General features: G+C 38.1%; 1 protein-coding gene across 1 annotated transcript in view; it reads right to left on the bottom strand.

Moving 5' to 3' along the window:
* Window positions 1–2,130: 2,130 nt before the first annotated feature.
* epha2b (eph receptor A2 b) overlaps window positions 2,131–23,259 on the bottom strand; it is a 92,887-nt gene continuing 71,758 nt past the window's right edge. The window contains exons 13-17 of the mRNA XM_061975133.1: window positions 19,512–19,721; window positions 18,397–18,546; window positions 18,114–18,307; window positions 14,275–14,430; window positions 2,131–3,640 (exon numbers count right to left, since the gene is read on the bottom strand). Coding sequence (XP_061831117.1) covers window positions 3,532–3,640; window positions 14,275–14,430; window positions 18,114–18,307; window positions 18,397–18,546; window positions 19,512–19,721 — 819 coding nt within the window. The 3' untranslated portion in view covers window positions 2,131–3,531. The remainder of the gene's footprint in view (window positions 3,641–14,274; window positions 14,431–18,113; window positions 18,308–18,396; window positions 18,547–19,511; window positions 19,722–23,259) is intronic.

Raw genomic sequence — 23,259 nt, 5'->3', positions numbered from 1 at the left:
CCCAACCTTGTGGGAACAGTTTGGAACGGGATCCTTCCTCTTCCAACATGACTGGGCACCAGTGCACAAAGCAAGGTCCATAGAGACATGGATGACAGAGTCTGGTGTGGATTAACTTGACTGGCCTGCACAGAGTCCTGACCTGAACCCGAAAGAACAACTTTGGGATGAATTACAACGGAGACTGACAGCCACACTGCAAAAACTAAAATCTAAGTAAGATTAAATATCTCAAATAAGGGTGATATTTGCTTATTTTCTGTCTGATAAGATAATTCTTCTCACTAAGCAGATTTTATGTTAGAGTCTTTAACTTGTTTTAAGTGTTTTGGTCCTAAATGATCTCAGTAAGATATTACAGCTTGTTGCTGAGATTTGATGACCTATATTGAGTAAAACATGCTTGAAACTAGAATATCAACTGTTGCAAAGCTGTGTCATCAACACTCACAAGTATAAAACTACTTTTTTAAAGTAATCATTTCTTACTTCAAGCATGAAAAAAAAAAAAATCATGATTCCGAGCGCATATCATTATGTCAAGATAATGGCACTAGCCGGCTGGCGTACTACATATCCCAGGAGGCATTGCGACTTGTTGTAAAATCGTTCCTCAAGGTCCACATCGCAGTTATAACTGCTTGTAACAGCGAATAATATATGAATTTGTCTATGCAATTTGATTATTGTCAATTGCTTTGAGGTACGCTGTAAAAAAAAATAAATAAATCTGTATTTCTACTGTAAAAACTGGCAATTCAGTCACCAGAATTTTACTGTGTTGGTTTCAACATCATTATACTTACTGTAAAAAATGTTTTTTTTTTTAAATGGCTACTTTATTCTTCAGAATGTTACTGTAAAATGTATGGTGGTTTTAAACAACATATTGTTGTGAATAGAAAGACAACTGCTTTTTCAGGGGAAAATGGCAATTTAGTTCGGCAGAATAATACTGTAAATTATACGCTGGTTTTAACAACATATTACTGTAAGTAGAAGAACAGTTCGACTGTTTTTTTTTGTTTTTTTTATTCTGGCAACTGATTTTTTTTTGTAGAAATCTGTATAGTAATATATAAAGAACAGAAAAAAATCCTTTTTCCAAAGTTAGGTCTACAAAAGAATCATATACATTTGAAAAAATGAAATGCGGTAAAAATGTTGTACCATAGAAAAATGTGGCAGCTGAGTCGACAAAATTTTACTGTAAAAAAAAAAAAAGTCAATTTACAGATATATGCTGTACAAAAACGCCATAAATGTTACCGTAAATTATTATTTTATTTTTTTTACAGTGTACAAATTAATAGATAAGTCGCTTTGAAATCGTACGTCAAGCAGATATACATACCGTATTTTTCGGACTTATAAGTCACAGTTTTTTTTCATAGTTTGGCGGGGGGTGCGACTTATACTCAGGAGCGACTTATGTGTGAAATTATTAACACATTACCGTAAAATATCAAATAATATTATTTAGCTCATTCACGTAAGAGACTAGACATATAAGATTTCATGGGATTTAGCGATTAGGAGTGACAGATTGTTTGGTAAACGTATAGCATGTTTTATATGTTATAGTTATTTGAATGACTCTTACCATAATATGTTACGTTAACATACCAGGCACGTTTTCAGTTGGTTATTTATGCCTCATATAACGTACACTTATTCAGCCTGTTGTTGACTATTCTTTATTTATTTTAAATTGCCTTTCAAATGTCTATTCTTGGTGTTGGGTTTTATCAAATAAATCTCCCCAAAAAATGCGACTTATATATGTTTTTTTCCTTCTTTATTATGCATTTTCGGCCGGTGCGACTTATACTCCGAAAAATACAGTGCTGTATATATTTTTTTATTTTAACAAAAAAAAACTTTGGAAAGTATTATAATATAATATTTGTTGCAAAACGGAATAATATTAAAATTTAAATATGCGGTTAGTTTGCAGCGGTGTTGAAACTAATTTATGTAGCCCCTTGTGTAGATAAGTTAACCAAAATACACAACAGTAAATTCCCTATTGACAACAACAATCCTATTAATATAATGATAGCTTGTCAATAAAAATGTTTACATACATTCAATAAAGCCAATACATCAATCAATCAAGATTTGCCAAAATTCAGTTTTAAGACTTTATTGCTCCACATACATTTTGAAATGAAAGCAAACTCAACATATTCAACAATAAAAGGGACACAGAGCTTCTTTTTTTTTCTTCTTTTTATGTAGAGTGACAGAGCGACGTTCAATTATAAATCCCAGCTCAGTGTTTTATCAGGATGAATAAATAAAAAGTAAAAAATAAATAGACTATTAAATACATTTTTTTCAAAAACATGAGTCAAAAAAATAAAGGCGTTTGCTCTTTGAAGATGATTTGCTTTTTTGGAGAGGCAGCTAAAAATTGCTTTGGATGATATATAAGAAGTGGAAAATGTACAAATCTGTATAGTCATATAAAATGTACAGAAAAAAAAATCCCTTTTCCAAAGCTAGATCTACAAAAGAATCATATACATTTGACAAACAAAAATGCGGTAAAATTCAAGTAAAGGAAGTTGTACATCAGTAACACAACAATTTGCAGTCATCAATTAAGAGCACCGGATAAAGAAAACGTCTGTAAAAAGTAGCACTTCATTGTCAAAGTAGATTATTCCATCCATGTTGCTCAAATCATCAAGAACATGAGAGTTGGTGTGTGTCGTTTACAAAAATAGACCAGACATGGAAATTCAACCCAAACTATTATTTAGTATGAAATCATCTCCTCATTACATGTCTTTTTTTTTTTTTTTCAAGGGTACTTTGCATTCTGGCAAACCTCACCCTCTCCATCTTCATTACCGGCAAGCTAAAAACAGCATCAGATCGAGTGCCTTTTCATTTGCGCCACTTCTTTTTCGCATAGTAAGACATTTTTCTTTTACTTATGTCCAAAACCACAAGATATTCAAAGGAAGTGCTACATTAGATTATTTTTTTTATATTCCTAGTGGTTTTGGTAAACTCCCAAATATAAACAAAGGTCAATTATTTACAGAGTACCTCATACATTAAAGCCCCCCCCCCCCCCCCTGCCTTATTTTGACCTCACATGTCCTCACCGGTTGAACAGGAAGTGGAAGGAAGCCAAAGCTGGACTCCTCCGTCCTTCCCTCCTCCCACGCCGCCACACCTTCTGTGTTTACTCGATACTGGGTGCACATTTGTGAAGGCATTCCCACAAGTCTTTTTTTTTTCTTCTTTTCTTCGAGACAGGAATGCAAAGTTGAGAGAAAGCCTGGAAGATGAATCATTTAGGCAGAGAAAGAAAAATCTACATGTATTTGTTGATGTTTTGGCTGCATTCTCTTGTGGATAGAAAAACTGTACACTACGTTTGCTGGTGTCAGGCGGGCCCTAAGGGATGGCACGGTTCTTTTGGTGGTGTCCATGCAGTGTCGCTCCAGCTCAATTAAGAGTCCAAAATGGGCTTCCTGCTTCAGTGCTTAATCTGCAGTCCATTGATGACGCCCATCACACTGCAAACACACTCAGGGTGCTCGTCTGGTCCTTTAAGCCCAAAATGCTGTAGGCGATTCTTTTCAAATGGCCGGGAAGCCTGACTCCGATGTTCTTGATGTCCCTGTTGGAGGAAGACATGACATTACATTAGCATGCTTTTCTTATTTGCAAGGTGGTTGTCATATTTAATAACTGGCAGGAGGAGTCAACAAAGAAAAATACACAAATTATAGAAATAAATTAAGTCATATTATCAGGAAAAGTAAGCGCAACTATTATTCTGAACTATTACAAGCATGACAGGGGGATTGTAGGAGAACATGGAACGTGTTGAATACTGTTCTCAACAAGGGACATAAGGCCCCTGTTGTTCCGGATACAGGGTCAAATAGGGCTGATCTTGCCAATAGTTTTAATACCTTTTTTGCTTCTATTGGGGAAAACCTATGGCGTCACATTAGTGCCAAAAATCCGAGCGCATAAAAACTGTTATCGCGCGCTGATTCTCCACTTCGTGCGCGCGCACGACACCCTTTTGCGCGCGGTGCCTTTCTGTGCGCGTGCGGTGCCTTTCTGCGCGCTCTCTGTGTACTCCTGGCATCTCTCCTCGCGCTGTCATGTTTCTTTTTTGGCACTTTGGGGGCGGGTATGCTTAGACGGCCCCTTCTTTCTGATTGGTCAGGCGAAAAATGCTGAAAAATGCTCAGAGCCAATCAGAAGTATAGCAGGGCGGGTCATCGTCAATATGTATCAAGATTTACGGAGGAAGAAGTGGATAAAAAAAATGTCGCGCGCTGATGAAGGTTATTTCATACCACATAAACACAATACAGGGTAATACAAAATGTGACCGAAATAAATAATAAGACAACAAACACCATAATCACATCTTTCAGCCAGAACTGGTCCACCAGCAATAACATCCAACCATAACATTATTTTATATTTTCACTTCTTCTTGAACATTTGTGTTCTAATTTATGGAATTTCTTTTGATTCAGCCATAAAATTAATGAAATAATCTTTGAATTTTGTTTTTAAAATGTTAAAAATAGCCTTTTAATAATGTATTCTGAAACAGTTTAAAATAATCAGAGAACTTACTAACACTGACCCTACACAACTATGTTGCACAATTAAGTCTTTTTTTTTTAAAGCGAAAGAGGTCATTTCAACAGGTACAGCATCCTATGTCATATCTACATGTAATAAGATTTGTAACAAGGCAAACCGTTTGTAAATTGGTCGAAAATCGAGCAAGTTATGGTCATTTAATTAGTACATGTACCATTGACATCAATGTAATGATTGAGGCTAGCTGTCCGAGGTAAGATGGCTACAACGTTGCTACGCTGGAGAATTATTGGTCATATGAAAAATGCTCAGAGCCAATCAGAAAGGAGGGGCCGTCTAAGCATACCCGCCCCCAAAGTGCCAAAAAGAAACATGACAGCGCGAGGAGAGATGCCAGGAGTACACAGAGAGCGCGCAAAAAGGCACCGCGCGCGCACAGAAAGGCACCGCGCGCGCACAAAAAGTCACCACGCGCGCGCAAAAGGGTGTCGCGCACGCGCACGAAGTGGAGAATCAGCGCGCGATAACAGTTTTTATGCGCTCGGATTTTTGGCACTAAAGTGACGCCATAAAAACCTATCTAGTAAAATAGGTCAACCTCCAGGGTATTCCTTTAAAGAATTTTTATCAGGCAGCTACCCTAGCTCCTTTTTCATGCAGCCAACCGACATCAATGAGTTTTATACGATCATTATGGACCTAAAGTCATCACATACAGCTGGAGTGGACGGGATATGTAGCAAAATCTTGAAAGCCGTAGCAAATGTGATCATAAATCCTCTTTGTCACTGTATAAACCTGTCACTTAGTGCTGGCATTGTACCCAAAATGTCCAAATTGGCAAAAGTAATCCCAATTTTTAAATCAGGTGATTAAAAATAATATGAACAATTACAGGCCAATTTCAATTTTACCAACATTTTCCAAAATATTTGAGAAAGTGGTCTATAACCGACTGAATGGCTTTCTGGAAAAACTAAATATCCTTGTCCACTCCCAATATGGTTTTCGTAAAAAAAGCACCACCTGTACGGCTATGCTCGACCTCTTGGAAAAGGTCAATCAATCAATCAATCAATGTTTATTTATATAGCCCTAAATCACAAGTGTCTCAAAGGGCTGCACAAGCCACAACGACATCCTCGGTACAAAGCCCACATAAGGGCAAGGAAAAACTCACCCCAGTGGGACGTCGATGTGAATGACTATGAGAAACCTTGGAGAGGACCGCATATGTGGGTTACCCTCCCCCCCCCCCCCACATTATACACATTCTACACCCCCGCTACCAAACCCCGCCCACCTCAACCGACGCACGGGGGGGGGGGGTTCTGTGTGAGGGAGAAGGGTTGGGGTGGGGGCGGGGTTTGGTGGTAGCAGGGGTGTATAATGTAGCCCGGAAGAGTCAGGGCTGCATGGGATTCTGGGTATTTGTTCTGTTGTGTTTATGTTGTGTTAAGGTGCAGATGTTCTCCCGAAATGTGTTTGTCATTCTTGTTTGGTTTTGGTTCAAAGTGTGGCGCATTATTAGTAAGAGTGTTAAAGTTGTTTTATATGGCCACCGTCAGTGTAACCTGTGTGGCTGTTGACCAAGTATGCCTTGCTGTCACTTGCAGAGGATGCATATAACAAGAGGCTGGGCTGGCACGCTGTTAATACAGGTTGTGGAGGGCGCTAAATGCTGTACCATCATGGCACGCCCTTATTATTATTGTAAGGGTGAAAATCGGATAATATTAATCCCGGGAGTTTTCTGCGAGAGGCACTGAAATCCGGAAGTCTCCCGGGAAAATCGGGTCGGCAAGTATGCAGCTGAGCCGCATCAGAGTGATCAAAGAGCCGCATGCGCCGGGGGTTGCCGACCCCTGATATAGACAAACCTCACTTGGCATGGAACTATGGTAGCATGGGTAACATGGGTAGCAGAAGTCAAACAGAGTTAATAATGACTGTATTGAAGAAGGAAAATGCGGTATTGGCATTTTTTTGGATCTGTCCAAAGCCTTTGACACAATAGACTTTGAGATCTTATTGTATAAGCTATATCACTATGGTGTCAGAGGGGTACCTCTCGATTGGTTTCGCTCTTACCTATACGGAAGGCAGCAATGTGTATGCGTCAATGATCACAATTCACCCTGTATGACCATAAATTATGGGGTTCCCCAGGGATCCATCTTGGGGCCTCTCCTTTTTATCCTATACATAAATGATTTTGTAAACTCCTCCGAAACTTTTCATAAAATAATTTTTGCTGACGATACAAATGTGTTTACCTCACACAGGAGCCTACACAGGAGCTTGTGAAAGTGGATTCCTGGTTCAAATGCAATAAGCTCTCACTTAATGTAAATAAAACAAATTTTATTCTATTTCGTTCTAATAAAAACCAGACAAATACTGAGCACTGCCATATCAACATCAATAGGCAGGAAATACAGAGAGTGTACTCCACAAAATTCCTGGGGGGTCATCATTGACGAATACCTCAATTTCAAATGTCACATTAGCCATCTGTTGAACAAATTATCCAAATATGTTGGCCTGTTCTTTCACCTTCGTCATTATCTTCCTCTTTATGCTCTACTTACCCTATATAAAACTCTCTTTGAACCACATCTAAACTACTGTAATGTCATCTGGTGTAACACCTTCCCTACCTACCTTCACAAATTAGAATCCATGCAAAAGAAAATCATACAGGCCCTGTCATGGTCCAAGTTTAATGCCCCCACTCGACATCTATTCCATAATTATCATCTCTTAACACTGACAGAGTTCATATAACATATACTTTTATGTTAAAATACCGAACAGATGTTTACCTTATCCCAATAAACATCTGTTCAGTACTTTAACATAAAAGTGTTTGATTGTGAGGCATTAAAAGCCACAAAATGCAACGGGTCCATCAGACCTACAAACGCTGGCTGAGTAACAACAATATGAACGTAGCACGGAAAATTTCTCTGCCAGTTTCTGCATCCCACAGGGATTCTTCTTTTGTGTTTCTGCACCATTGTTTGTCAAAACTGTTTGCTCTCATTTTCTCGCACATTTGACCCTTTGATGTTCTGTGTACCTACACTCTGTCCTCCTCCTGTCTAGGCCTGCTGTGTGTGTGTGTGTGTGTGTGTGTGTGTGTGTGTGTGTGTGTGTGTGTGTGTGTGTGTGTGTGTGTGTGAGGGGTACACAGAACATCAATTTCCACACTTCTATTAGCCCCGGGTCCAGTGGACCCGGACATTTTATATGTAATAGAAATGTGTAGGAGGGGTGTATGGTGTGTGGTCATTAAATATGTATTCTGACATATGTTCTTCACAGAAAATGAGCCAAAGTCAGTGAGTTTGAAAAATTAATTAATTGTATCATTTTTCTTTTAATAAAAAAATGAAAACGGGTGCCACAGACCCGAACACCACACAAGGTCGTTTTTGTTGGGTGGTCTCGGTACATGACCAACGCGAATAGTAGGGACTTACTTTATATTCATTGTTTTAGGCAGATAAATCAAGGTAGGTTATCTTTTTCTACACGGCCCATGCAAAGCAGCAGTTTCCATCATGTCAAAAGCACACAATCTTAGATCTCTTATTGAACAGGAGCCCCCTGAAGGATCCACTCCAAAAACACTGAAGTCACGTCAGCCAAAGATCTCCTTCCAAGTTTTGTGAACAGGACGGACGAGAGTGATTTGGTGATTTCCACGCTGGCCCCGTTCCAACACTAGTCACGCTCCCGCGCCTTGAAGTAATCACTGACTCATCCCAGGTCATTAGGCACCCGCTTCCTCTCCATTCATGTCCGAGTTGATGACAACAGAAGGCGGGGCGAGGTTCACATTAAAAAGACGACACTTTGCTACCCGGCAGCCATCATTACAGCTTTAATGATTTAACAAGGCTTCTGCCCGTGTGACCATGAATCACTGGTAAGTAACCGCCGGTTTCCTCAAGAGTGCTAGCAGATGGCGACGACAAGATCACGCCATTCATATATGACAAACACTTCAAAAGAGTTTGTCATCTGTTTCCCAATCTGGCCCATCTTCCCGAATGGCCGCCAGCTCAGATATGTTCGGCATACAGGCGGCTCCTGTGGGTTCCTTCGGGCCGCTTGTGCGGTTGGAAAAAAAACCCTGGCCCTCGTTATTGTCCCAAACAAGCAGAAATTATGTGCTTGACTAAGCCTTTTCTCTAAATGTTTAGGCAATTTCATTCCTTTTCGGAGCTCCTGCCATACTTGCCAACCCTCCCGATTTCAGTGCCACTCCCGAAAATCTCCCGGGGCAACCATTCTCCCGACTTCCATCCGGACATCAATATTGGGGGCGTGCCTTAAAGGCACTGCCTTTAGCGTCCTCTCTCACCTGAAAAGGAGACTATTATATATGTCTCCGTTATCCATAAGTTTATCGATAACCCATAAAGTAGGCAGGCTCGGTTTATTCCAGCCGGCACGGTAATACTCTGACACACAACATCCGGATTCCCATCATGCATTGCTTCAAAACTGCGGCAAGTAGTAATGTCCAAAAACATAACAGAGACGAAGCAGAAGAACGAAGAAGAGACATGGCGACGATGATTAAGAAGAAGAAGAAGTACGCTAACCCCGGCCGAGTCATACCAAAGACTATAAAAATGGGACCCATTACCTCCCTGCTTGGCACTCAGCATCAAGGGTTGGAATTGGGGGTTAAATCACCAAAAATGATTCCCGGGCACAGCCACCGCTGCTGCTCACTGCTCCCCTCACCTCCCAGGGGGTGATCAAGGGTGATGGGTCAAATGCAGAGAATCATTTCGCCACACCTAGTGTGTGTGTGTGACAATCATTGGTACTTTAACTTTAACTTGAAAACCATTTCAGGTGAGTACCTCTTGAAGCTCATGGAGAGAATGCAAAGAGTGTGCAAATAGTAATCAGAGCAAAGGGTGGATATTTGGGAGAGTGGCTGTGCCAGCAACCTGAGGGTTCCTGGTTCAATCCCAACCTTCTACCAACCCTGTCACGTCCTTTGTGTCCTTGAGCAAGACACTTCACCCTTGCTCCTGATGGGGCGTGGTTAGCACCTTGCATGCTTCAAGAGCACAAAATCAAAGTGTGGACAAAAAAAGAGTTTCTACTGAGATCCTCCTGTGATATATATATATATATATATATATATATATATATATATATATATATATATATATATATATATATATATATATATACATATTAAGGGTGTATATACATACATATTAGGGGTGTAACGGTACACAAAAATTTCGGTTCGGTACGTACCTCGGTTTAGAGGTCACGGTTTGGTTAATTTTCGGTACAGTAAGAAAACAACAAAATATAAATTTGTGGGTTATTTATTTACCAAATTTGCAAAATCTTCCACCAAAAATATGAACCTTGGATAGGTCAATAATTCCTAAAAACATTGATTTTGATTCAATATTATGTTTTCGGCAATGACAGTTTGAAAGAAGAAAAAAAACAGCTTTGTTTTATTAGTCAACATTGCAACTTTTTCTAAATTACATTCAACCTTTAAGCTCTTTTATTTCACTTTTGTTATGTTTTTGTTTAATTTAATAGTATTTTTAGAATGTGCCGTGGGCCTTTAAAACATTAGCTGTGGGCCACAAATGGCCTCCGGGGCACACTTTTGACACCCCTGCTATAGATAATAAAAAATTAAATCTGATAAATCTACGGATAAAAAGCAGAGCCTGGCGACGCATGCGCGTTTATCATAACTCTCTCGCTCTCTCTGTCTCTGCCCCTCCCTCACGAATGCTGCTGCACGCACAATTTGTTTTGTTTTTCACCCCTTCTTAACCCTGAACGTACATTGAGTTGAGTTGAGTTTGAGTTTATTTGGAACATGCAAGCATACAACATGATACATCACAATTTCCAGTTTCTCTTTTCAACATGTTCGAAAAGGAGTAGGAAGAAGCAGAGCTTATTTAATCCTACCCCTTTCCTTTTACATAACAGTTGCTAAAACTTTTGTTCACTTCCTGTTCTCAATCTATTCACAATATTCTCCATAAGTAAACACAATAAAAATAAATAATACTTTTTGAAGTAAGTTATATTTCATATGATGAGATAAGTAAGATTATTTTGAGAGTGAAAGAATGGATTAATTAAATAAATTCAGAATGTTTATCATGGTTCTTCTTCTTTGTACTTTGTAAACACTTTAAGTTTGAAGAGTTTCTTGAAGTGGATCATATTAGTACATTGTTTGATTGCTTTGCTTAATCCATTCCATAATTTAATTCCACATACTGATATACCGAAGGTCTTAAGTGTGTACAAATGTTTTAAATTAAATTTTTCTCTAAGATTATATTTCTCCTCTTTTTTTGAGAAGAATTGTTGTATATTCTTGGGTAGCAGGTTATAGTTTGCTTTATGTATCATTTTAGCTGTTTGCAAATTCACTATGTCGTGGAATTTCAGTATTTTTGATTCAATAAATAAAGGGTTTGTATGTTCTCTATATCCAACATTATGTATTATTCTAACTGATCTTTTTCGTAACACCGTTAATGAATGAAGTGTACTTTTGTAGTTATTTCCCCTTATCTCTACACAGTAACTCAGATATGGTAACACTAGTGAGCAGTAGAGAATATGAAGTGATTTTTGGTCTAGAACATGTTTTGCTTTATTCATTATTGACGTGTTTCTTGCTACTTTATGTTGTATATTTTTTACGTGAGATTTCCAGTTCAATTTATCATCAATCATTATACCTAGAAATTTGGTTTCATTTACTCTTTTAATTTCTATTCCGTCTATTTGTATTTGTGTTTGACTTTCTCTTCTACTGTTACCAAATAGCATTATTTTAGTTTTACTGAGATTCAACGATAGTCTGTTTTTGTCAAACCATCTTTTTAATTTGTTAATTTCTTCTGTTATTATTTGTATTATCTTCTGTGTGTTCTCTCTTGAACAAAACGCTGTTGTATCATCCGCAAATAATACTAACTTTAAATCTTTTGTAACTTTACAAATGTCATTTATATAGAGATTGAATAATTTAGGTCCTAGTATTGATCCCTGAGGTACGCCACAAGATATATTTAGCGTTGTAGACGTGTGTTCGCCTAGCTTCACGTATCGTTTCCTGTTCGTTTGATAACTTCATAACCAGTTTAAGACTAACCCTCTGATGCCATATCGTTCTAGTTTTTTGATTAAAATATTGTGATTAATTGTGTCAAATGCTTTAGTTAAGATCCATAAAAACTACTGCCGCACAATTTTTATTATCTGTTGCATTGGTAATTTTTTCTGTAATTTCATTGAAAATACACGCAACCCTAACTCAAAATGCCGGACATTTGAGGCATTTAAGAAACTCCGCCCGGACAGCTCCGCAAAAGAGGACATGTCGGGTAAAAAGAGGGCGTATGGTCAGTCTATCGTTTGATTGATTGATTGATTGAAACTTTTATTAGTAGATTACACAGTGAAGTACATATTCCGTACAATTGACCACTAAATGGTAACACCCAAATAAGTTTTTCAACTTGTTTAAGTCGGAATTGATTCATGATACAGATGTATACTATTTTCATAATACAGTCATCACAGAAGATAATCATCACAGTATATAAATTGAATTATTTACATTATTTACAATCCGGGGTGTGGGGGTTAAGTTTGGTTGGTATCAACACTTCAGTCATCAACAATTGCATCATCAGAGAAATGGACATTGGAACAGTGTAGGTCTGACTTGGTACATATGTACAGCAAGTATTGGACACAGAGAGAGAGATCAGAAATTATAAGAAAAAGTGACTACATTTGATTATTTACATTTGATTATTTACAATCCGAAGAGGTATGATGAGGAAGGGAGGGTGTTAGTTTAGGGTTGTAGTTGCCTGGAGGTGTTCTTTTAGTGTGGTTTGGAAGGAGGATAGAGATGCCCTTTCTTTTACACCTGTTGGGAGTGCATTCCACATTGATGTGGCATAGAAAGAGAATGAGTTAAAACCTTTGTTAGATCGGAATCTGGGTTTAACTTGGTTAGTGGAGCTCCCCCTGGTGTTGTGGTTATGGCGGTCATTAGCTGCTAGCATGCCGTGTGTTGTGCCTCGATGTGCATTGTTTACACAACGTGCGTTACGCTACTTAATATGTTCGTGTGGAAACTCGTTCGGTACACCTCTGGACCGAACCTAAGCCCCCGTACAGAAACGATTCAATTCAAATACACGTACCGTTACACCCCTAATATATATATATATATATATATATATATATATATATATATATTAGGGGTGTGGGAAAAAATCGATTCGAAATCGAATCGCGATTCTCACGTTGTGCGATTCAGAATCGATTCTCTTTTTTTTTTAAATCTTTTTTTTTATTTTTGGATTATTTAAAATGTTTTTATTTTTTATTTTAATTAATCAATCCAACAAAACAATACACAGCAATACCAAAACAATGCAATCCAATTCCAAAACCAAACAAAACCAGCAACACTCAGAACTGCAATAAACAGAGCAATTGAGAGGAGACACAAACACGACACAGAACAAACCCAAAGTAGCGAAACAAAAATGAATATTATCAACAACAGTATCAATATTAGTTAAAATGTCAACATAGCAGTAATTAAAAATCGCTCATTGACATTATCATTAGACATTTGTAAAAAAATTAAAAAAAGAACAATAGTGTCACAGTGGCTTACACCTGCATCACATCTCATAAGCTTGACAACACACTGTGTCCGATATTTTCACAAAGATAAAATAAGTCATATTGTCGGTTCATTTAATAGTTAAAACAAATTTACATTATTGCAATCAGCTGATAAAACATTGTTCTTTACAATTATGAAAGCTTTTTACAAAAATCTACTACTCTGCCTGCATGTCAGCAGACTGGGGTAGATCTTGCTGAAATCCTATGTATTGAATGAATAGAGAATCGCTTTGAATCGGGAAAAAAATCGTTTTTAAATCGAGAATCGTGTTGAATTAAAAAAAAATTAAAAATCGATTTTGATTTGAATCGTGACCCCAAGAATCGATATTGAATCGAATCGTGGGACACCCAAAGATTCACAGCCCTAATATATATATCTATATATATATAAATATATATGAAAAACTTGAAAATATATACACCCCCCGTCCCCCCATCTCCCGAATTCGGAGGTCTCAAGGTTGGCAAGTATGGCTCCTGCACATCCCAGAAGATAAGACTTGCATTTCTTCATCCCCTCTTTTCTCCTCACTTTTAGAGAAAGCCACAAGTGCCAAGAGTGACTTTTTGAGGGTTTGCAAAAGCGCCACTCAGGGCAAAGTGTGTGGGTAGAAAGGAGGGATGAGAGAAAGAAGAAGAACAGCCGTGACCTCAATCGGCCGTCGTCATTCTAGAAAGCCACATCTTTTTTCTCCTTCTTCTTTCCTGGCTTACTTTTTCCATCACAAACATTCAACGAGTTATGACTGAGGCCCGGGGATCATAATGATGCCAACCTTTCTGCAGCATGGTCAAATGAAAATCAAGGAACTACTGGGAGAAAGTGAGGAACAGATGTCCCGCCGGGAATAAAAACACTCTGGTGCAATGCGATGACTTGAAGAATAATAATAATAATAAAATGAAATATGTGGCGTCAGCAGTTCCACTTACTCGTTCTTCATCTGCAGGACTTGGTCCATGCTGACGATGCCGGCGCAGTTGAAGTTCTCGCTGTACTGACTCATCTTTATGGACTCCAGCCACTCGGACACCGACCTGAAGGGGGAACCGTCCGAGCCGCTGACGCTGGGCAGGCGGATGGAAACGCTGCAGGGAGAGAAGAAGTAAAAAAACAATTGTAATGGACAAGCTCGGCCACAACAAAGCCGAGGCGACTGACAGCTTTAATTACAGCGCAGGAAGCCCGCTTTGTGATAAAAACCAGTCGGAGCAGTCAGGGGAAAAGAGACGTTTAAGATATGACAATAGCGGCCCCTTTGTCTTCTTTCCACTCTTGCCTGCTTTGCTGCTCTCTCACAAAAGAAGACGACATGCCTTCTTGCACACTCTCACACACAAAAAGAGATTTAAGAGCTTTGGTGTTGCTTTACAAAGACTTCACTCAAATTTGTTGTTGCCTTCAGGGTAGAAGCTGGGTCCCTTTTCTATAGCGTCATTGCAAAATTGTGTCGAGTCTTCCCCCTGACGCTTTTAGGGGCTGTTTATTTGCGGACAACCTCGTAAAAAACTCGTTTTTATTGACTTTTGCAATAGTTCCACTTGAGACCACAACTGAAATTGTGGCAATATGCATGCCAGGCCTGTAGTTGGCGACATTACAATCACTGCTGCCCATTTTAGATAGTTGTCATTTCTCGTATCTATAAACGGTTAGACAAAATTATTGTTATTTTTTTTGGTTAAAAAGGTGCCCTTTTAGGTATAACCAACATTTAAATAAAAGTTTTTTTAATGGCGTTTTCTAGCTAATTAAAGAGAATATAATTTAAAAAATTACATAACAATCACATTAATTTCACATTTAATTAGTAAGTAAAAAAAATAAAATGACATTAAGGTTGCATTAAAAAGTCAACAAATTGTTTATATAATTCTTTCAAATGTATACAATGCAGCACATTAATTTGCCCATAGATGTGAATATGATTCACTGACAAGCCATCCAGTGTGTACCCCAAATTAAATAAATCTAAATGAAATTAGAACAAAATTCAATCAAAAGAAAATGACATTAATGTATTTAAAATTAAATTATTTTTTCATGTAAATAAATTAAACATATTTTTAAGTATTTAAAGTTAAAGGGGACCTATGATGACTTTAATCTACATTTAAAACACTTCCTCGTGGTCTAAATATATATATATATATATATATATATATATATATATATATATATATATATATATATATATATATATACACACATATGTATATATATATGTATATATATATGTATGTATGTATGTATGTATAAACTTTGGTGTAAATTGAGTGTATATTTTGCACCACAGTCACATATATAACCTGTGTTTTATGTCTGCAAAATGTTCATTTCTGGTTCGGGTTCCTAGATTGCAAATGAAACCACGCCTACTCTCTCCAAAAGTATCGTGATTTATTTTGGGGAAAATGTACACTGTTAAATATTTATCTTGAAAACCAACGTCGCAGCTATTTTTTTCCCGGACACGGTCAAAAATAAAATTCATAAACATCATATAGTTACACGGTCATAATATTAGGTAAACCTGCACACCCTCCGATCGTATGGAGCTGCATAAATACTGTTGCTTATTGCGTATGTGTTATTATGTGCATGTCAAGATTAGATGAAAATAACGCTTCAATACATTTTCTTGTGTTCCCTCAAACTCAGCTGGCCTCATAAAGAGCTCCTCCCCCTCTGGCTGGTGGCTATACTTCCATCCATCCATTGTCTACCGCGTGCCCCTCTTGGGTTTGCGGGGGTGGCTGGAGCCTTTCGGGTGGAAGGCGGGGTACACCCTGGACAAGTCGCCACCTCATGGCAGGGCCAACACAGATAGACAGACAACATTCACACTCACATTCACACACTATACTTAAAAATTAAAAAACGTACGTCCACATCGCTGTGATGTCACAACGTAGCCAGACTCCACAACCCAGCGGGTATGGACATCCAAAGTTGCATGCAGGCTGGCGCCAAAGTGTATGAACCTTGTGATTTGATGCGTTGTTTATGTGAGTATCCAACGTTGTAACGATATTTATAAGTAAAAAAAGACAGGAATCATCACTTGTCCCCTTTAAAGATGACTTCTAGGTAGTGTTGTCCGATACCAATATTTTGGTATCGGTACCAAAATGTATTTTGATACTTTTCGGTACTTTTTTAAATAAAGGGGACCACAAAAAATTGCATTATTAGCTTTATTTTAACAAAAAATCTTAAGGTACATTAAAAAAAAGGTTTCTTATTGAAGGTTTGTCCTTAAAAAAAATAGTGAACATACAAGACAACTTGTCTTTTATTAGTAAGTAAGCAAATAAAAAAGGCTCCTAATTAGTTAAAGTACCAATGATTGTCACACACACACTAGGTGTGGCAAAATTATTCTCTGCAATTGACCCATCACCCTTGTTCACCCCCTGGGAGGTGAGGGGAGCAGTGGGCAGCAGCGGTGGCCACGCCCAGGAATTATTTTTGGTGATTTAACCCCCAATTCCAACTCTTGATGCTGAGTACCAAGCAGGGAGGTAATGGGTCCCATTTTTATAGTCTTTGGTATGACTCGGCCGGGGTTTGAACTCACGACCTACCGATCTCAGGGCGGACACTCTAACTACTTAAGTCTGCTGACATATGTAGCAACATATTGTGTCATTTATCATTCTACTATTTTATCGTTCTATCTACACTTCTGTTAAAATGTAATAATCACTTATTCTTCTGTTGTTTGATACTTTACATTAGTTTTGGATGATACCACAAATTTGGGTATCAATCCGATACCAAGTCGTTACAGGATCATACATTGGTCATATTCAAAGTCCTCATGTGTCCAGGGACATATTTCCTGAGTTTATAAACATAATATAAATTTAAAAAAAAACGAAAAAAACAATTTGTGATGCTAAAAAATATTGATACTTTTTAGAGGTTGTATAGTACCGAATATGATTCATTAGTATCGCGGTATTATACTAATACCGGTAGGGATGTCCGATAATGGCTTTTTGCCGATATCCGATATTCCGATATTGTCCAACTCTTTAGTTACAGATACCGATATCAACCGATACCGATATCAACCGATACCGATATATACAGTCGTGGAATTAACACATTATTATGCCTAATTTGGACAACCAGGTATGGCGAAAATAAGGTCCTTTTTAAAAAAATAAAATAAAATAAAATAGGATAAATAAATTAAAAACATTTTCTTGAATAAAAAAGAAAGTAAAACAATATAAAAACAGTTACATAGAAATTAGTAATTAATGAAAATGAGTAAAATTAACTGTTAAAGGTTAGTACTATTAGTGGACCAGCAGCACGCACAATCATGTGTGCTTACGGACTGTATCCCTTGCAGACTGTATTGATATATATTGATATATAATGTAGGAACCAGAATATTAATAACAGAAAGAAACAACCCTTTTGTGTGAATGAGTGTAAATGGGGGAGGGAGGTTTTTTCGGTTGGTGCACTAATTGTAAGTGTATCTTGTGTTTTTTATGTTGATTTAATAAAAAAAATAAGAAAAAAATTAAAATTAAAAATAAAAACGATACCGATAATTTAAAAAAACGATACCGGTAATTTCCGATATTACATTTTAAAACATTTATCGGCCGATAATATCGGACATCTCTAAATACCCTACGTCAAGTCAATCATATTTAATCTTGTTCTGTTTTGGGTGTTGTGTTTACTGATGATGCAAAGGCACACTGTTTATTCACAGCCCTCGCTTGGATATTTAAATAAACGTTACCGTGGATCAAAGTCCGCAATGGTCTTCAGGGAATCTGGACTGCGCAGCAGTTTGTCCAGCAGGCTGACAATGTCCCCGAAACGTGGCCTTTTCGAGCGGTCCTGCAGCCAGCACTGCAGCATTAGCTGGTAAACAGTCGAGGGACAGTCCATAGGCGCCGGCAGCCTGAAAGCCTCGTTGATGGCCTTCATCACCTGCAAACAATTTAGGAGAGCTTTGCTTGATGACGGTTTTTAAAAAATGTGGCCGCAACCTAAAACCGTGCACTCTAACAGAATCTCACCTCGTGATTACTCATGTCCCAGTAAGGCCGTTCGCCAAAAGCCATGACCTCCCACATGACGATGCCAAAACTCCACACGTCGCTGGCTGAGGTGAACTTCCTGTATGCGATTGCCTCTGGAGCTGTCCAACGTATGGGGATTTTACCGCCCTGTTAAACAAAAATGAAGTCAAGGCTCTCAACTTCTTCCCTGCATTGTGTCCACAAAGATGAAAGCATACGTATCTTGTTAAGATCAAGTGGGGGCTAACTTATCCATAGAGATGTCCGATAATATCGTGCTGCCGATATTATCGGCCGATAAATGCTTTAAAATGTAATATCGGAAATTATCGGTATCAGTTTCAAAAAGTACAATTTATGACTTTTTAAAACGCCCAAGTACACGGACATAGGGAGAAGTACAGAGCGCCAATAAACCTTAAAGGCACTGCCTTTGCATGCCGGCCCAATCACATAACATCTACGGCTTTTCACACACACAAGTGAATGCAATTCAAACTTGGTCAACAGCCATACAGGTCACACTGAGGGTGGCCGTATAAACAACTTTAACACTGTTACAAATATGCGCGACACTGTGAACCCACACCAAACAAGAATGACAAACACATTTCGGGAGAACATCCGCACCGTAACACAACATAAACACAACAGAACAAATACCCAGAACCCCTTGCAGCATTAACTCTTCCGGGACGCTACAATATACACCCCCCGCTACCCCCTACCCGCCCACCTCAACAACCCCCCCCAACCACCTCAACCTCCTCATGCTCTCTCAGGGAGAGCACGTCCCAAATTCCAAGCTGCTGTTTTGAGGCATGTTAAAAAAAATAATGCACTTTGTGACTTCAATAATAAATATGGCAGTGCCATGTTGGCATTTTTTTCCATAACTTGAGTTGATCTATTTTGGAAAACCTTGTTACATTGTTTAATGCATCCAGCGGGGCATCGCAACAAAATTAGGCATAATAATGTGTTGATTCCACGACTGTATATATCGGTATCGGTTGATATCGGAATCGGTAATTAAGAGTTGGACAATATCGGAATATCGGCAAAAAAGCCCTTATCGGACATCTCTACTTATCCATACTGCGTTCACTCACACTCGTAGTGTATGTTCCCTCAGGATCGTCCTCAAGAACTCTCGACAAGCCAAAGTCGGACACTTTACACTCCAGAGCGGTGTTGACCAGGATGTTACGAGCGGCCAGGTCACGGTGGACGTAGCTCATATCAGAGAGGTACTTCATGCCGGCAGCGATGCCACGCAGCATGCCCACCAGCTGGAAGGAGGAAATCTCTCCGTCGCGGTCCTAATAGCAAGAAAACATGAAAAACACACAAGTTAGTTACAAAACACACAATGACTTAATTGTTCAGCTACATCCTTTTTATGTAGACAGTCCTCCCACGCTACGTCACGCTTCAAATATTGCGGCCTTTCTACATTGCAGTTTTTTTTGTGTGGAAAAAAACGCCCAAATTTTTTTCTTTTATTTTTATTTTGTATATATTTTTTGAAATCTCATTGCAGATAGCAGATTGTTTTAAAATGTTTTAAGTATATATTTCTTTTAAATACAAAACCCAAAACTAGTGAAGTTGTCACGTTGTGTAAATCGTAAATAAAAACAAAATACAATGATTTGAAAATCCTTTTCAACCTATATTCAATTGAATAGACTGCAAAGACAAGATACTTAACATTCGAACTGGAAAACTTTCGTTATTTTTTGCAAATATTAGCTCATTTGGAATTTGATGCCTGCAACATGTTTCAAAAAAGCTGGCGCAAGTGGCAAAAAAGTTGAGGAATGCTCATCAAACACTTATTTCAACATGTTCTATCTACACTTCTGTTGAAATGTAATAATCACTTATTCTTCTGTTGTTTGGATACTTTACAATAGTTTTGGATGATACCACAAATTATTTTTGTGGTATCACAACAAAGTATTTTTTCCTGAGTTTATGAATATAATATGAAATTTATTTTTTTTAAAGAAAAAAGATTTTGTGACGATAAAAAATATTGATGTAATCGTAGTAGTATCGACTAGATAGGCTCTTGTACTTGGTATCATTACAGTGGATGTCAGGTGTAGATCCACCCATGGCGTTTGTTTACGGTACATTGTGACGCTGGCGAGCTATTGTATCCTCCTACGGTGTGTAGTGAAGCATGTTTAGCTATTCCTCGTCCTGCAGGGATGATACTTGTAAAAAAAACTCACTGTATTTGTCGCCATAGAGGCGAGGATTAGTGGTTTAGAAGTAGCTAAAACACTGCCGATTGCGGATGGACATTAGCCGCTAACGAGCTAACCATGTTTTAAAGCACCTCTTCCAGAGGGCGTTTCAGTGTTATAACTTCACCTTTATCGTTAGTTTTTAAGCCAAAATGCGTCTGATCTCCCTTTTCTGTCTACACACTGTGTCTGCTTGTAAGTACTCCGTGATTGTGCGCTGCCAAACATGCTCCTCTGCTCGTAAAACCAGCAATGTCACGACGTGACGACGACGCGCTGTCATGTCAGTAAATACAAAATATGGCGAACCGGTACTTTTTAAACAGAGTATAGTACCGTTTTTGATTCATTAGTACCAAGATACTACCATATTTTTCAGAGTATAAGTTGCACCGGCCAAAAATGCATAATAAAAAAGGAAAAAACATATATAAGTCGCACTGGAGTATAAGTCGCATTTTTGGGAGAAATTTATTTGATAAAACCCAACACCAAGAATAGACATTTGAAAGGCAATTTAAAATAAATAAAGAATAGTGAACAACAGGCTGAATAAGTGTATGTTATATGAGGCATAAATAACCAACTGAGAACGTGCCTGGTATGTTAACGTAACATCTTATGGTAAGAGTCATTCAAATAACTATAACATATAGAACATGCTATATGTTTACCAAACAATCTGTCACTCCTAATCACTTAATCCGATGAAATCTTATACGTCTAGTCTCTTACGTGAATGAGCTAAATAATATTATTTGATATTTTACGGTAATGGGTTAATAATTTCACACATAAGTCGCTCCTGAGTATAAGTCGCACCCCCGGCCAAACTATGAAAAAAACTGCGACTTATAGTCCGAAAAATACGGTACGTATTCCGTACAATTGACCACTAAATGGTAACACCCGAATACGTTTTTCAACTTGTTTAAGTCGGGGTCATTGGTACTTTAACTTTAACTCGCCTGCAGAAAAAGTGTGGGCACCCCTGTCGTAGACCATTAAAAAAAAAAAATTGCGGGTAGAAAATCGCCATCAGGCCGCACTTTTGGGCACTTCTGGTGTATCATCAGAGGTGGGTAGTAACGCGCTACATTTACTCCGTTACATCTACTTGAGTAACTTTTGGGATAAATTGTACTTCTAAGAGTAGTTTTAATGCAACATACTTTTACTTTTACTTGAGTATATTTATAGAGAAGAAACGCTACTTTTACTCCGCTACTTTTATCTACATTCAGCTCGCTACTCGCTACTAATTTTTATTGATCTGTTAATGCACGCTTTGTTTGTTTTGGTCTGTCAGACAGACCTTCATAGTGCCTGCGTTTCAACAAATACAGTCACTGGTGACGTTCACTCCGTTCCACCAATCAGATGCAGTCACTGGTTACGTTGGACCAATCAAACAGAGCCAGGCGGTCACATGACCTGACTTAAACAAGTTGAAAAACTTATTGGGGTGTTACCATTTAGTGGTCAATTGTACGGAATATGTACTGTACTGTGCAATCTACTAATAAAAGTTTCAATCAATCAATCAAAAGTGTGAAGGAAAAAAGACCCTTTTTTATTTCAATCGTACATCCCGTCAAAAGCTGCACAGTTCCTGTCTTCACAATAAAAGTGCCGCTCCATCGCGCCTGCGCTTTCAAAACAAGAGTCTCCGAAAGCCAGCGCAAACAAGCTAGCAAGCTACGGAATTTGCCGCCAATGTATTTTTTGTAAAGTGTATAAAAACGAATATGGAAGCTGGACAAATAAAATGCCAAAAACCAACCACTTTCATGTGGTATTAGACAGAAAGGAGGAACTTTTTTTCTCCTCCATTTGAAAACGTGGACGCTATCAGCACTACTGTCTGATTACAATCAATGCAAGTCATCAGAATCAGGTAATACACCAACTTATATTCTTGTCTTCATGAAAGAAAGGAATCTATATGTGTTAAACATGCATGTATATTCATTAAAACACCTTTAACATGTAAACAAAAACGGCAAAATAAATAAATATAAATTATATACTGTATATATATATATATATATATATATATATATACAGGTAAAAGCCAGTAAATTAGAATATTTTGAAAAACTTGATTTATTTCAGTAATTGCATTCAAAAGGTGTAACTTGTACATTATATTTATTCATTGCACACAGACTGATGCATTCAAATGTTTATTTCATTTAATTTTGATGATTTGAAGTGGCAACGAATGAAAATCCAAAATTCCGTGTGTCACAAAATTAGAATATTACTTAAGGCTAATACAAAAAAGGGATTTTTAGAAATGTTGGCCAACTGAAAAGTATGAAAATGAAAAATATGAGCATGTACAATACTCAATACTTGGTTGGAGCTCCTTTTGCCTCAATTACTGCGTTAATGCGGCGTGGCATGGAGTCGATGAGTTTCTGGCACTGCTCAGGTGTTATGAGAGCCCAGGTTGCTCTGATAGTGGCCTTCAACTCTTCTGCGTTTTTGGGTCTGGCATTCTGCATCTTCCTTTTCACAATACCCCACAGATTTTCTATGGGGCTAAGGTCAGGGGAGTTGGCGGGCCAATTTAGAACAGAAATACCATGGTCCGTAA

The sequence above is a fragment of the Nerophis lumbriciformis genome, linkage group LG01 (genome assembly GCF_033978685.3).
Source record: "Nerophis lumbriciformis linkage group LG01, RoL_Nlum_v2.1, whole genome shotgun sequence".
In the NCBI taxonomy this organism is placed as follows: Eukaryota; Metazoa; Chordata; class Actinopteri; order Syngnathiformes; family Syngnathidae; genus Nerophis; species Nerophis lumbriciformis.
This window is presented reverse-complemented; position numbering and strand designations above follow the sequence as displayed.